General features: G+C 41.9%; 1 protein-coding gene across 8 annotated transcripts in view; it reads right to left on the bottom strand.

Moving 5' to 3' along the window:
* FARP1 (FERM, ARH/RhoGEF and pleckstrin domain protein 1) overlaps positions 1–13910 on the bottom strand; it is a 180226-nt gene that overhangs the window by 61000 nt on the left and 105316 nt on the right. For all 8 annotated transcript variants that reach the window (XM_060273358.1, XM_060273360.1, XM_035114373.2 and 5 more), the window contains exons 5-10: positions 12119–12197; positions 9650–9747; positions 8188–8302; positions 6713–6860; positions 6155–6250; positions 3642–3805 (exon numbers count right to left, since the gene is read on the bottom strand). In XM_060273358.1, the coding sequence (XP_060129341.1) occupies positions 3642–3805; positions 6155–6250; positions 6713–6860; positions 8188–8302; positions 9650–9747; positions 12119–12197 (700 nt within the window). The remainder of the gene's footprint in view (positions 1–3641; positions 3806–6154; positions 6251–6712; positions 6861–8187; positions 8303–9649; positions 9748–12118; positions 12198–13910) is intronic.

Here is a 13910-nt window from a genome sequence, read left to right as displayed (position 1 = left end):
TTAAAACTATGCTCAGCTATTCAAAATGGACGAAAACATTAATAATTTAATTTAATGCTATTTTAACATTAGAAATACATAATGCTAGTCACCTATCGTCTGCTTCACCACATCTACAAACTTGTAGTAGCCAGCTAGTAATCAGGGTCTCCTGCCCCGTGTGCCCATGTCACAAGAGACATGCATGTGTCAATCATACATGATGCCATGCATGCAACTGCTTGCACAGAGGCAGTATTTGTGCAAGAAATCTGCCATGCGTGAAACGTCTCAAAAAGTTAGTTCTGTGGATAAATAAAGCAAAACACACTGTGTGCTATCTAGAGTGTGCATTATTATCCGAACAATATATTTTCCTTGCGAACTAGGTAGCTGATAAGGCAAGCTATGATTTAACATGCCATTTTAATTTTCTGCTAGGAAGCTGTCCCTATAGATACTAAATGAAAGTGTACTAAAGATTCAAATGAAGATGGTTCTGTCTCTGTATGAGTTTTTTTTTTTAAATAACAATTAACAAATAGTGCATGCCTTTGGGCAGAAATATGTCAATTTTCTATTTGCATTGAAATAAAAAGTACCTGGGGCATTGCTACTGTCAGTCTCTTACTAAGCTCTTCAGAATACTTGGGGATACCATGGTTTTGCTTTAATTAAGACTCTTCAAGCAGGGCTGGAGGACGTGTGGCCCTCCTGATGTGGTTGGAACTACAACTTCCATAATCCCTGACTACTGGCCCTTCCAGTTCGGCTGATGGGACTTGGGAGGGCCACAAGTTTCCCATCCCTTTCTTAAATAGAATCCAAACATATAGACTAAAACAATTAGACTAAAGCTGCTCCTTAAGACAAGAGGAAAGACAAACATATGATCAAATACGAACCCCCGAAAGTCAGACTATTGGTTGGCCCTTTTAGCCCAGAGCTAGCCAATGTGGTCCTCTCCAGATGTTGTGGAACACAAGTCCTATCAGCTCCATCTATCATGCCAGAGATGACTGGAAGTTGTACTCCACAACATCTGGAGAGCATCCCACTGGCGACACCTGACCACCATCTACTCAGTAACTAACTCTCCAAGGCCTCCAAGAACATCTTGGGGTGGGTGGCATTTGCCTTCTTAGTACAACGCACCCAAGAAAAGCAACACACATTTTTACTCTCAGAAATATTTATCTGAAGACTTTGGAGGCTGGGGGTGGGGTGGGGTGGGGAGAGATATCTAGTATGAAATGAAATAGTCCCTAATTATTAAAGATGCTTCAGGCAGACTTTTACTACGAGTCTGAATAATTTCTAGGACATTCAGCGAGTAGTGTGTAGATCAGCATAAACGGCCACCGCAAATTACATGCTTGGGAAACTGCATCCCTCAGCTATCCTGAAAATAAGCATGAAAAGCTTGGTATGCAGAGGAAACATCACACAGAACCCAAGCGGCCGAGATAAATGGGAAAGCAACATATGTGATGAGCCACAGAGCTGAGACAGCAAAAGAAACAGAGGGAGTCCCAATTCTGGTGCATTTCTATCAATTTAACTTAATTTATCTAGGTCATAATGTAATTAAAAAGCAACTGAAGTATAAAAAGTGAATCTTGAAATAGCCACATATGGCAGGGGTCAGCAAACTTTTTCAGTAGGGGGCCGGTCCACTGTCCCTCAGACCGTGGGGGGGGGCGGATTATATTTTGAAAGGGGGGGGGGGAATGAACGAATTCCTACAGTGAGGGGGGAAAGAATGTGATCCCCTGCTAAATTTGCCCATTTGCCCTCTGACGAAAAAATGACCAGTCCATAATTTTAATGGTATGTTTATTCTAGCTTTGAGAGACAGAATAACAACAGGAAAATCCCCAGAAACTCAGAAGACAAAAGTCAGAGAGATTGATGTGCATTCTAATGAGTGAAATAATATCCTGCCCACTGGGTGCCCTGTAGGATGTTTTAGACTACAACTCCCACCACCCTTGACAACTGGTTGTGCTGGCTGGGGCTGATGGGAACTGTAGTCAAAAACATCCAGAGGCTCCAGGCCTCTGAAGGCTGTTTTATGACACACACTATTGAAGACTGCAAGACAGTAAGATTTCACTCAGACATCGTAGAACCCTTCACAAAGGGTTCACACACCTTTCATTGTCACATTTGATTAATTTTATCATTTATTTTTTTATTGAGTTTCTTAACCTGGCTATTTTTTAAAAAATGATTGAATCTTTTTGCCAATTCAAAATCACTTTTCTATTATTTTCATATGTTCATCGTTCTGCCTTCTCTGGTTCAAAACAGATGGGTTAAGTTTCAGGCACTTTATTAAGGACCAAACATTTATTGCCAAATTAGCTGCGGTGGAATTTCTCCTTTTCCTACAACCGGGCAATTGCAATACCGACAGCTATTAGGAGGCATTATACTTTCTAATTTTGTCAAGTGAGCAGCAGTCACCTGGTTGTCTTTTACAGCCAATAATGTCCATGTGTAGGTGGTGGCCTAGCTTTTTAATCACATCATAGCATTATCTCCTGCGCCTTTCACTTTGCTCAGCACCAGAATTTTCCTATCCTCTGCTGCCAAAACTGTGTCCCAATTCCTCTCCAAAAGTATCTCAGTGTATCATATCTTTGAGGTGCTAGCCTGGGTGTTTCCCTGGGTCAGTGCCTCCTTATGACTGGGGCTGAGGCCTAGACTCCATGAAATGAACATGATTTCCTAACAGGGCTCAGAACTATGTTGGTTCCAGGATACAGGGCTACCTGCTTAGCTGAAGCTGGCTGTAGGGGAGACCACCTAGGAACATTCTGTTTGCTACCTTAATACTCTGCGGTGGGCTTTTTAAATGCAAGAAATAATTCCCCGGTGTGGGCAACCCTTTGCAGGTATTTTCAGCATTAATCCACACCCAGAGACAACTGAAGGGCTATGATGGCTCACTATCATAGACAACGTCTACTTGATTCCACAAAGAAGAGACAGAGAAATCACCAGGTGCATCTCAATGCCACTTCCAGCTTTTCACCCCACTCGCAAATTTCTCAACATTTCCCCTCCCCTAGCATTCAATAAACCTTTCATCAAGCCAAGAATGACAAAAAACTGGGCCTGATGTGCACTGTTGAACTGAACATTAAATTATAGGTACTGCCATTTTTGATGTGGCTCTCTCTGTGTTCATGCATGTACCCATTAGTACCCAGGAAGACAGAATACACGATGCCTTACTGAAGTCTACAGTCCTCAGTCCGAAACTGTTCAGTATAGAAATGTTAAATGCAAGCTGAACCATGGAAAATAAATACAGTAAATTCGCCTCTCTTTCAGTAATTCTGTCAATACATAATGTTCCTGCTCCAACAAACCATGGGTTGTGGCAATGGGAACTCACAAGAAACCCAAGCACTCCCTGGTTTATTTCCTGTCGACAAACTTGGAGGGAGTTTTGTATGGAGCCTTTAAACTAGCGTTTCTGGGGTTGGATGTCAGGGAAGGAGGGAAGAGGGTGTGCTCAAGTTTACTGCTTGTTTCCATTGCAACAAACTATGGTTTGCTGGAGAACATTATGTCCGATCTGAGCCAGTACCTCAGGGTGGGTGAGCACACTCTTCTCATGGATTACTGTAGCAAAGAAAAGTATATTTTACCTGAACCTAAAGGATGAACCTCTGGTAAAGAGAACAGGTTTAGGCTTTGGTTTAGGCTCCTCAAATAATCTGAAGAAGGCATGGTGCTCTACACAGATCTTCCAAAAGGCTTTGCAAAAATCCCGACTGGCCATCAGGAATTCTAGGGTGTCCTGGAAGGAACTCTGAAAGATAATGGTGGTAGATTTAACACTGGAAGGAGAGTGAACATAATCCAAGTGCAAATGTGGACATTTCCCTCCACTTTCATCTACACCAACTTCTTGAATAAAATGCAACACATTTCTGTTAGAATGTAAAAAAGGACATTTATATTGCATAAAATTAAAGCAAGCAATAACACTGATTGTGAGGGACAGTAGCTATAGACAGCCGCCTCCCATCTTAAACACAAGCTCTTCGCCCAGCGCAAGTGGGAGCGGGGAGGGGGGTGTTTCTAGCGAGGAATCAGGAAGTAGGAGCCAGGGCTCGGGCAAGGTAGCCGAGCCAAGGCGCCGCTTGGGAACGGAAGGGGGAAGCAGGGAAACCGCGGGAAGAAGACCGATCCCAGCGACCCCGGAATTGCGCAGGAAACGACGTGGGCGGAGATTTAGTATCCCCAGGCTACTTTGCTGGAGGAAAACGCGGGAATCTCCATTCGGAGGTTCTGCACCCGACTGACAACATGTACATAGCACTGTTTCAGCACTGTAAATAGACTGCACTAAATAAAAGGATAAAAATGCAGAGCTGTGAGGAGTCGTTACTCTAGAGTAGCCACCAGTGCCACTATGACACTGATCCTTTTATTTTTAGGATTATTTATTTTAAGAATGATATGGCTTTTGAATCTACTCAGCATCTACTATGCTTTTCTATACCATACAGTACCTAGACCAGGCATCCCCAAACTTCGGCCCTCCAGATGTTTTGGACTACAATTCCCATCCTCCCCAACCACTGGTCATGTTAGCTAGGGATCATGGGAGTTGTAGGCCAAAACATCTGGAGGGCTGCAGTTTGGGGATGCCTGACCTAGACAGAAAAGGGCCCTACTGAGAGGCTGAACTATTCATTTTGTTATGTAGAATGTAAAACAAGACAAGTGGTTAGCACAATTTGTTAGAGCTGGTGCTAATAAAGCCAAAGTCGCAGGTTTGATCCCTGTATGGGCCAGCTGCATCTTCCTGCATTGTGGAGGGTTAAACTAGACAATGCTCAAGGTCCCTTCCAACCTTATGATTGTATGATAATGGAACATAACTGTCCTGAAACGTCATTATAATGGAATATTATGAAGCCCTCCACCTGTATCAACATGACTGTTTCCCTAAAGTAATCATTTCTCTTGCTGACCCACTTCATCTGCCTCAAAGCATTTAATGCCAGCCTCAAAACATTCATTTTGTGACTGCTACAGGAGAAGTGACAGGCAATATTTTAGAATGGTGAGAGCTTCCTAAGTAATCACAGCGGACTGGAAACAAGAATCTGCTGAACTATCAGTTCCTGATACTCAAATCTAAGAGATAAGACACTAGCTTCCACTCAAGTGGTAGGACTGTACCATTTTGGACCACAGGTTTGGGGGTGAGGGACTCTCATGACTAAACAATTCCTCCCACACAGAAAACTAGTTTTCAGGGTTCTAGCCAAGAATCCTCCTGACATCTAGTTTTTCCATGAGATACATTTCTAATTAAGGCTTATTTAAGTCCTCACTTAAGTAGTCTGAAGTGGCACAGCCCAAAATGCAGGTTTACCAGTTCAGTGAGAACTAGGACTAAGCCTAGTGAACAGAACAGAGTATTTGGAGGTAGTCAATTGTTACATTATTCCCTAGGGAGATCACCAAAAGGGGAAAGGGTAACATAGGCAGAATTTGGAGGCTGATATATACTGTAGTGACTTTCCAGGGCTTGACTTTCATAGCCAAGCTGAGATTTAAACCTGGATGTCTTGGAGATCAAGCAGAAGCCCTATAATATAAAAATAACAATAATAATTTATTAGTGTGTCCTTCTACGCTGGAGCGGCAATATTCTCTCATCTCACTTCCTACCTCTGCTCACCCTTTCCCCAATCCATTTTACCATCTTCATTGGCCCATTCCTTTCATATTTTATGACCTCTCCCATCAATCTTCTTCTGAATTTACCATTGGTAGCCTATTTCCAAACCAGGGCACATTTTCTAAGAGGTACTACCGACAATGGGGCAATTTGAGGGAAGAGGAACACCCAAGATCAGTTTGAGATGGAGCCAAGCAGAACATCAGCTATGATTGGACTAGCACAGAAAAGGAGTGCCCCAAATGAAGTCAGCAGCTGTCAGGGTGGGAAAAACAAATGTTCATTTCCTATGTCACAGTTCAGAGCCCACAGAATTGGGCAAGGTATAAGCTCACAACTTTATGCAGAGATAAAGGTGGTTTAAAGAATCCAGTATGAAAAAGCTGAATGGAAATAATACATTTTATGCTTTCATCAGGCACCTGCCACTTAAAACTGCCTTGTGCCATTCCAGAGACTTACGTTTGCATCTGGCCTCAACTTAATAAGAAAACGCTTCCTCTTAAAGCTCAGTTTTCGAACTTTAGCCCAGTTGAAGGCATTGATTTTGGTGTGGCCCTGAATATGAAGAAGAACGGAAAAGAAAAGGTATGAATATGTTTCCTCCCCCACAAACAGGCATTCATTCATCTGCAAAATCAATTTTAAAAACCAACAAAAGGTGCAGTTCACTACACTCAAAACTACTTTAATTTAGTCTGCCTGCTTAGCTGCCTACAACAAATAAGGCAATTCCACTTTCAGTGGCACAATAAAGGAAACTGGATATAATGACCTATTTCTACTTTCTGCTCAACTAGGCAATTATCAGTGCCAGCCAAAGAGTTGGAACCAGGTCCTTAAGGCTTTAACATCCAATAACTATCTGCAAGAGATAGGGATTCTCCATGAAAGAGGCCATCTCTACACTGGCAAACAGTTACTATAGGGTACTAGCAGACTGGATCTCACAGTATGGCAGCTATGAGCTGACTCCTTCTCATTTGCAGTCTAGACTGAACTATGATTAGAGCTTCTCACCTGAAACACCAGAATGCCTGTATGGGCAACTGCCAGGTTTATCTTAGTTCCTTCCCTGTCCTTGGCTGGATGCAATCGGATTCCATACATTTCCAAACGACGGGCAATCTCAAGCAGCTGGAAATCAGATTCTGCTGGTGTCTGTCCACTGAAGGAATGATAATTGATTTTACACGGGACAAAGAAGGTTAAAAAGAACCATTAGAGCTTTTCAAGGCAGATGTTGTTTCCTGCTCAGACTTGCATACAAAGTCGCTGTGAAACAGACCCTAGCACCAATTTGAATGACCTAGTACAAATAAATTTCATGTCTACTGCATGTCCTTGCATTCTTTGTGACTATCTGCTGGAGCAACAACTGGCACACTAGACTGTAACCACTCATATGTTAAATACTCAAAGGGTAGTTTCAAGTGTACCAGTGAAGCAAAATGAAGACATGCAACCTTCTCACACTTCCTCTTCCTCTACAACACAACTTTGTGTATCCTCTCAAACCTGGAATCTCCCATTTAGGAAATGAACCATTTCCCAGTGGTGATAAACAAGATTTCCCATTGGCAACTGAATATGATTTTGTAGTTGATGTTATAAAAGGTGATGATTTATACCAGGCATCCCCAAACTCTGGCCCTCCAGATGTTTTGGACTACAATTCCCATCTTCCCCTACCACTGGTCCTGTTAGCTAGGGATCATGGGAGTTGTAGGCCAAAACATCTGGAGGACCGCAGTTTGGGGGTGCCTGATTTATACTATACCTAAACACCTCTGTGAACTCCCAGAGAAAAGTTGTGCCATGGTTTGTTAAGTTTTGACACACAAGTAGTTAAAACAACACAAAAGGTTTTGGGTGGCTCTATTCACAAACTGGATAAATGTAAAAAATAAAACAAAAGAAGACGAGTAAGATGAGGAAAAACAGAGACTCGCCTTCTTTCCTTTGTGTCCTGCTTCAGAGTCTAGCTTTTGTGCTTTCTACTACACAGGTACCGTGTTTTCCCGAAAATAAGACACTGTCTTATATTTATTTTTCCTCAAGAAGGCACTCTATGGCTTATTTTCGGGGGGTGTCTTATTCCAGCATGGCTGAGGGCAGCAAGCTGTTGCCGAGAGGCACCACGTCCATGTTTTATTTTGGGGGTATGGCTTATATTGAGGAAATGCGTAGAAATCCTGCTATGGCTTATTTTATGGGTATGTCTTATTTTCGGGGAAACAGGGTACATATACATCAAACATTGTCTTTCTCCCTTTAATTTTTCATCCATCCCCAAAACCACTTCTGCAATGCCTTCTTTCTGCTATTTGTTAACCCACCTCTGCCCTCTTTCTCTACTCTGTTATGAAGCCCTGTCTCTCCTCTAACCTTTCTGCTGGTTTTCTTAGATAATAAATCCTAAGGACAAAAGTCCTGCTTTATAAGACAACAGCACTAAGAATGCCATTACTTAAGCATTAAATAGTAATACTTACATGTGATTACGATGAAATTCCATGATTTTGTCTTCTAACGCTTCTTGCTGAGGTATATACTTGTTCTTTGCTATGTGTTCACGATCAATGGTTTCGTCAAAATCCCCAATCTCAGCTAGGGAGAGGGGGAGAAAGTGCACTCAATAGATGAAATGTATGTATTCCAATGCATGTTTATTTATCAGTAAGCTCTACTGAGTTCAATAGGATGCACTCTTTAAGTTGTATGGATTCTTATTCTCGGGGTGGAACAAACAGAAAATCCTGAAAGATGCAGTGAGCGGTGAATAACAGAGCTTGTGGTCCTGAACGTTTCATGCAAAGGACTGAAAACAGGGAGGAAGGATACTGAGCTGTAGGGCCTGCTGTCAATTAGCAAGGATCCATTGGGATCAAACCACAGCAGTGAGATTTCTGAGGGCTCAGCAAATTACACAAGCACCTCTTGGAAACATGCAGCATTTTCCAACGTATCACAAACCATGCTGTTCTTTACAGATGCTTTTCTCAAAAGGCCTGTTTTTCTTCTGTTACAGGACTTCTGTGGGAATAGTAGATGGCAATGTGATGCCCAAAGTAGAAAATCCAGAGGGTGACACTCCTAACGGTGGTTAAACTATGATAATAAATGAAAGAATTGATAATTGGGTGCCTTGTGACAACAGCCCAACTTCTGCAGCCTCACCCTGTCCTCTGGTAGGGCTGCTCTGCATTCCTACCAGTTTCATCTCACTCGGATGACACATATGAGACAGGACAGGGAAGATTTGGCACAGTAGATGATAACCAGTTAGAGATACTCTGGAGAGAAAATGCACTGAGAAATGCAGGAACTTTGATGAAGAAAAATAGGGGCATGTGGCTCTCACTGTAGTTCTCTTTCAGGCATTTTTGCTGGCACATGTCACAATTACACTAATGAGAAAAGACGTATATAAGGTTCTAGTCACACACAGGAGAGCACAGAAAATCACACGCAGGCCCATCAAAACCATATGAAGGTAACCACAATAGAAAATGCCTCACAACAGATACCACCATGAATTAGCTGCAAATCTAGCAGACAAAATTATGAAGGGCAAATTCTACCTGCACTAACAGAAAGCGAAAGTAAAGAATACTCTAAATCACACCAGGTGTGTGTTTGTTATATATACGAGTGTGTGTGGTGTTATTTATTAATCCCATTTCCATTAAACACATTCCAATGGCAAAGAATATTGAAAGAAGCAAGCAAATAGCAATTCCTTCCTACTTCCATTTTCACCATAGTATTTTGAAACAACCTGAAGAAAATGGATGCCACTCAGATACTAGCCCAATGTATCTTTATGAACATACATTTATGGATACGGCAACTGACCTTAACCTACTGAAAATGTATTCATAAGTCAGCATTGTACCTGGGCACCTTATTCTTCAAAATGCAGGAAGGGTTTGGAGATGAGCAAGTTATACTTACACTGTACAATGTGTGAGATTAAGAGAGCAGCACTGGTGTCGTTACAGGTTAGTCTTCCTTGTGTTAAATCCTGCTTTACCTGCAGTGCAAATAAGTACCTGAAAACACAAAAAGAAAAAGCAGTGGAGGAATGAACAAGGCTTCCATGGAGTGGCAAGGACACCTGTGAAATCGAAATGTTAACAAGGGGAGATTTAGCAGCAATCCCGTCCACATCGCTAACAAGAAATAACTGCAAAATAATGTAGCGGTTGTACAGTCTTCATGGAATTAATTCTCACCTTTCAAATTATGGGTGTTTCAAATATAAACCCCCTTCATGGATCACTGCCTTGTCATGGCGAAGGGGCTCGAATAACTCCAAGGAGCTATGAGCTATGCCGTGCAGGGCCACCCAAGACAGACAGGTCATAGCCGAGAGTTTAGACTAAATGCGAGAAGTTCCTGGAGAAGGAACTGGCAACCATAGCTGCCAAGTTTTCCCTTTTCTCATGAGGAAGCCTATTCAGCATAAGGGAATTTCCCTTAAAAAAAGGGAGAACTTGGCAGCTATGCTGGCAACCCACTCCAGTATTTTTGCCATGAAAACTCAATGGATATTAGAAAGGAGAAGCTTTGAGAAGAAATTTCCAAGGCATGCTCTGGTTCATGGGGTCACGGAGAGTCTGACACGACTAAGACTACGATATATAAACACTATCTGATTTCCTGAACTTGCAACCAACAAAACAACAATTGTCAGCGGAGTGTAGTGGTTGGACTAGGACCTGAAGTCAAATCTCCGTTTAGTTATAAAGTTCACAGGGCAATTTCAGGCCATTCGCCACCTCTTAGCCTAAACTACCTCACAGGGCTGTTGTGAAGACAGAGCAGAACCATGTATACCACTACAAGCTCCTGGGAGGAGTGGGGAGAGGCAAGAAGGGTAATAAATAAATCTAGTTGTTGCAGGAATTTCACATTTTTAACCACCAAATTATATCCCCCCTCCCTTTTAAACAAACTCCTGAGCTATGCAGGCTAGCAATTGCACCAGAATACATTATATCCTATTCATGTTGGATATAGGCCTTTTTTAAAAAAGGGAAAGGAAAAAAAGACACAAAAACTCTACCAAGTGGTTAAGGCACTGATAGATTGGAGTTTGGCTGACTTATTAAATTAATTTTTTAAAAAAGTTTAGCATTACATAAGAACGTGGCCACTCTCTGAAATTTCCATTTTAAGATCCATCACATTTTTTTTTAATTCAGAGAGCAAGTGAGAGTTATCTTCTCAGAAGAGGGTATAAGATTAGTCTGGTGTCTGACTTTGATTTTTTTAAAGAACCTGTGCTGCCCTATGTTCCATCTGCTAGTTTCTTCTATAACTTTCAGAGGTTGCCTATACCTGAAAACCAGCATATTAAAAAAGCAACCAAATAAATAAATGAAAACAAGTATTTTCCATTCACTCTTCTTCCTTTTAATATTTGCTCCAGGGCCCTGCCTGCTACTTGGGATAGGTTTCCAGGACTGTTGTTACCTGCCTTTATTGTCTTTCAGGAATATAAACACTATTCTCCACCCACAATCCTACCACCACCAATCCTTCTTAGTACATGTTAGTTTAAGAAGCAGGAAATCATGGAGGGGGGAAAATCAGATGAAACAGAAAAGGTGATGCTAAAACTTCAAAGAGGTGCAGATAAGTAAGAGCAATTAAAATTACTAATATGCAATGATGGTTCAAAGGTTTATAGTACTAAAATTCAGCATTTGGCAGCGCTTGCAGCTCGCTATAATGCTAGGAGAATTTGAAACAGTAAAACCCTCCCACTAAAGTATGTGATTTACATATTCACTAGAGGTGCACACCCCACAGATTATACAGTTATAATCCTGTACACAAAAAAACTCTAATTTTAAAATAGAAAACTCATTATAGAACTGGAAAACAGAGAAGCGCAACTGAACTTGTAGGAGGAGGGAGATTTTTATACCTACAACTTGGGGCAGATCATGATTCCATGGTCTCTCAGAACTGGAGAGGATGAATAGGCACCAAAATATAGTGTGAAGACCACAGGTGCCCTATAGCCCTTGAACAGCCTTGCACATGAATTATAGGTCTACAGCATGTGGGTGTCATGGAAACCGCAGTTACAATGGAAAGCCCACACATTTACAGAGGCATCCAAAATGTCACTGAAAGCTGAAGTCACAAATTACATCCTCCTGGCAATCCAGGAAAGAAGAGGGCCAATCTGTTGGGGTCTCTAGACCCTTTCCTTCCTATACCAGCCAGTGGCCCCATCCAGATTAATGTCAGACCCGGCACTGGAATCCAATCCAAAATGAACTCCTAACCCCCTGTCTTCATCTGGCTTATTCTTTTCTTCATCCAGCAGTATATCTACATGCATGCCTCCAGTAGCTGTCAATCCCCTCCTTTAATCAGTCGCTAATGAAAATGGATGCCAGTACTGACCTTGTTAACTCCTCTTGCAGTTGAGTATGATCAGGCGGGAAGAATTTCACCACGAATTTTAGAATCACATGCTTAGGCCCTAGGGGGGGGAGAAAAGGGGGATGGGTGAGAAGAAACCTAAAATTCTGAATTAAGTAGTTTCCTTCTGCACACACAAACACCTTTGTCTGAACTCAGGTGTGACTAGTACCCATTAACCACAATTACCATTGGACTCCCATTCATTTTGAGCCAAGACTTCTTTTGCCAAAATAATAGCACAAAGACAGCTTTTAACGTTTTTCTGATCCTTGAGGATCAGAATGGCAATAGGCAAGTGTGTGCTGCTGTGTTAAGAATACAGAAAGTTGCCTTATACTGCCAGTCTGTTGGCCCTTCTAGCTCCCAAACCTGGTGCTCTTCCAGAACGCTTTTGATTACACTCCCATTAGTCCCAGCCAGAACAACTAATCTCCTTTCTTCACAGCATGACAATGCAGCAATCTCAGACCAGGACTCCAAGCCCGAAAGCCCTTTTATTTTTTAATAAAACTAAAGGCAGTGTGGACATTTGTGGTCAGATGATCTCTACGTCCGCTTCCAACCACATAATCAAACAATGGCTAATAGTGTCCCCCTTCCCCACACTTCTTCCATTATGGTAGCCACTGCCTGATTAAATGCAGAAGCTGACCCACCCATGATGGTGTGAGTATCCCAAAATAATTTCTTTAGAACTATGTCTAGGGTTGTTCACACCTGGGTTCCAAATGGGAAGGTGTCATCTCTGTAGTTGGCACTGCAGAAAGCTATAGAACAGGCATCCCCAAACTTCGGCCCTCCAGATGTTTTGGACTACAATTCCCATCATGCCTGACCACTGGTCCTGTTAGCTAGGGATCATGGGAGTTGTAGGCCAAAACATCTGGAGGGCCGCAGTTTGGGGGTGCCTGCTATAGAAACTACGTGCTTCATGAAACCATTTTATTTGAAACATGGAGGCAGTTGTGAAATGTGATGATGGTGCAAAGGCTGCTTGAGCAGCCTGTAAGATCATATTCTTGCTAACAGTAACATACGACTCATGATTACTGCACTATTGTGCAACTGTTATGCTTGATGTATGTTAAGAACACAATACTGATTTGTGTTTTGAGAATCCCAGGGCCAGGTTTATCCCACCATACTGTCTTGTGTGTGTTTTTGTACTTTCTGTTGTATTATTGATGCTGATTATTTGTATGCAACTATATTGTTATACTGGGGGAAAAGAAAGGCCTCAATGAAGACACGATTTTTTAAAAATACTCTTCCTTAAAGGAATAATTCACTACATGTGGGGAATGCTGGGTATATGTGTGAGAACATTAACAAAATGCAACAAGCGACAACTTGTATTCAGTGTATTCAGCCACCTCATCTGCAAAGGTAAGTTCTTAAGGACTGCAGGCATAAATTGACAAACTTGCCTAGCTTCTACCCTTCTTTCTGAAACCACCCCTTGTGACTTGCTGCATTGCTCAGAAGAAAGAGAAGAGAGCACAGACACACAGGAGTAAGCAAATAGTTTCAATCTTTATAACATATTCTTTTTCAAAGCCACATTGACAGGCTTTGAAACAGGAGAAACTAATGCAATATAAATTAATTCAAGGTGTAGGCTAAGGCAGCATTCACGTCCATGCGTCTAGCCTGTTTTGCAACTGGCAAATAAAGCTGCCAATGGCTATGGTCAGAACCTAATTTGGATAAGCAGCCTGCTGAACAATTTCATAAAGTTCTGCTAGAAAGGTAGCCTATAAAACATTTCACC

Source organism: Zootoca vivipara, chromosome 4, assembly GCF_963506605.1.
Source record: "Zootoca vivipara chromosome 4, rZooViv1.1, whole genome shotgun sequence".
NCBI classification, from domain to species: domain Eukaryota; kingdom Metazoa; phylum Chordata; class Lepidosauria; order Squamata; family Lacertidae; genus Zootoca; species Zootoca vivipara.
The sequence above is the reverse complement of the archived record's forward strand: the minus strand, read 5'-3'. Positions and strand labels throughout refer to the sequence as shown.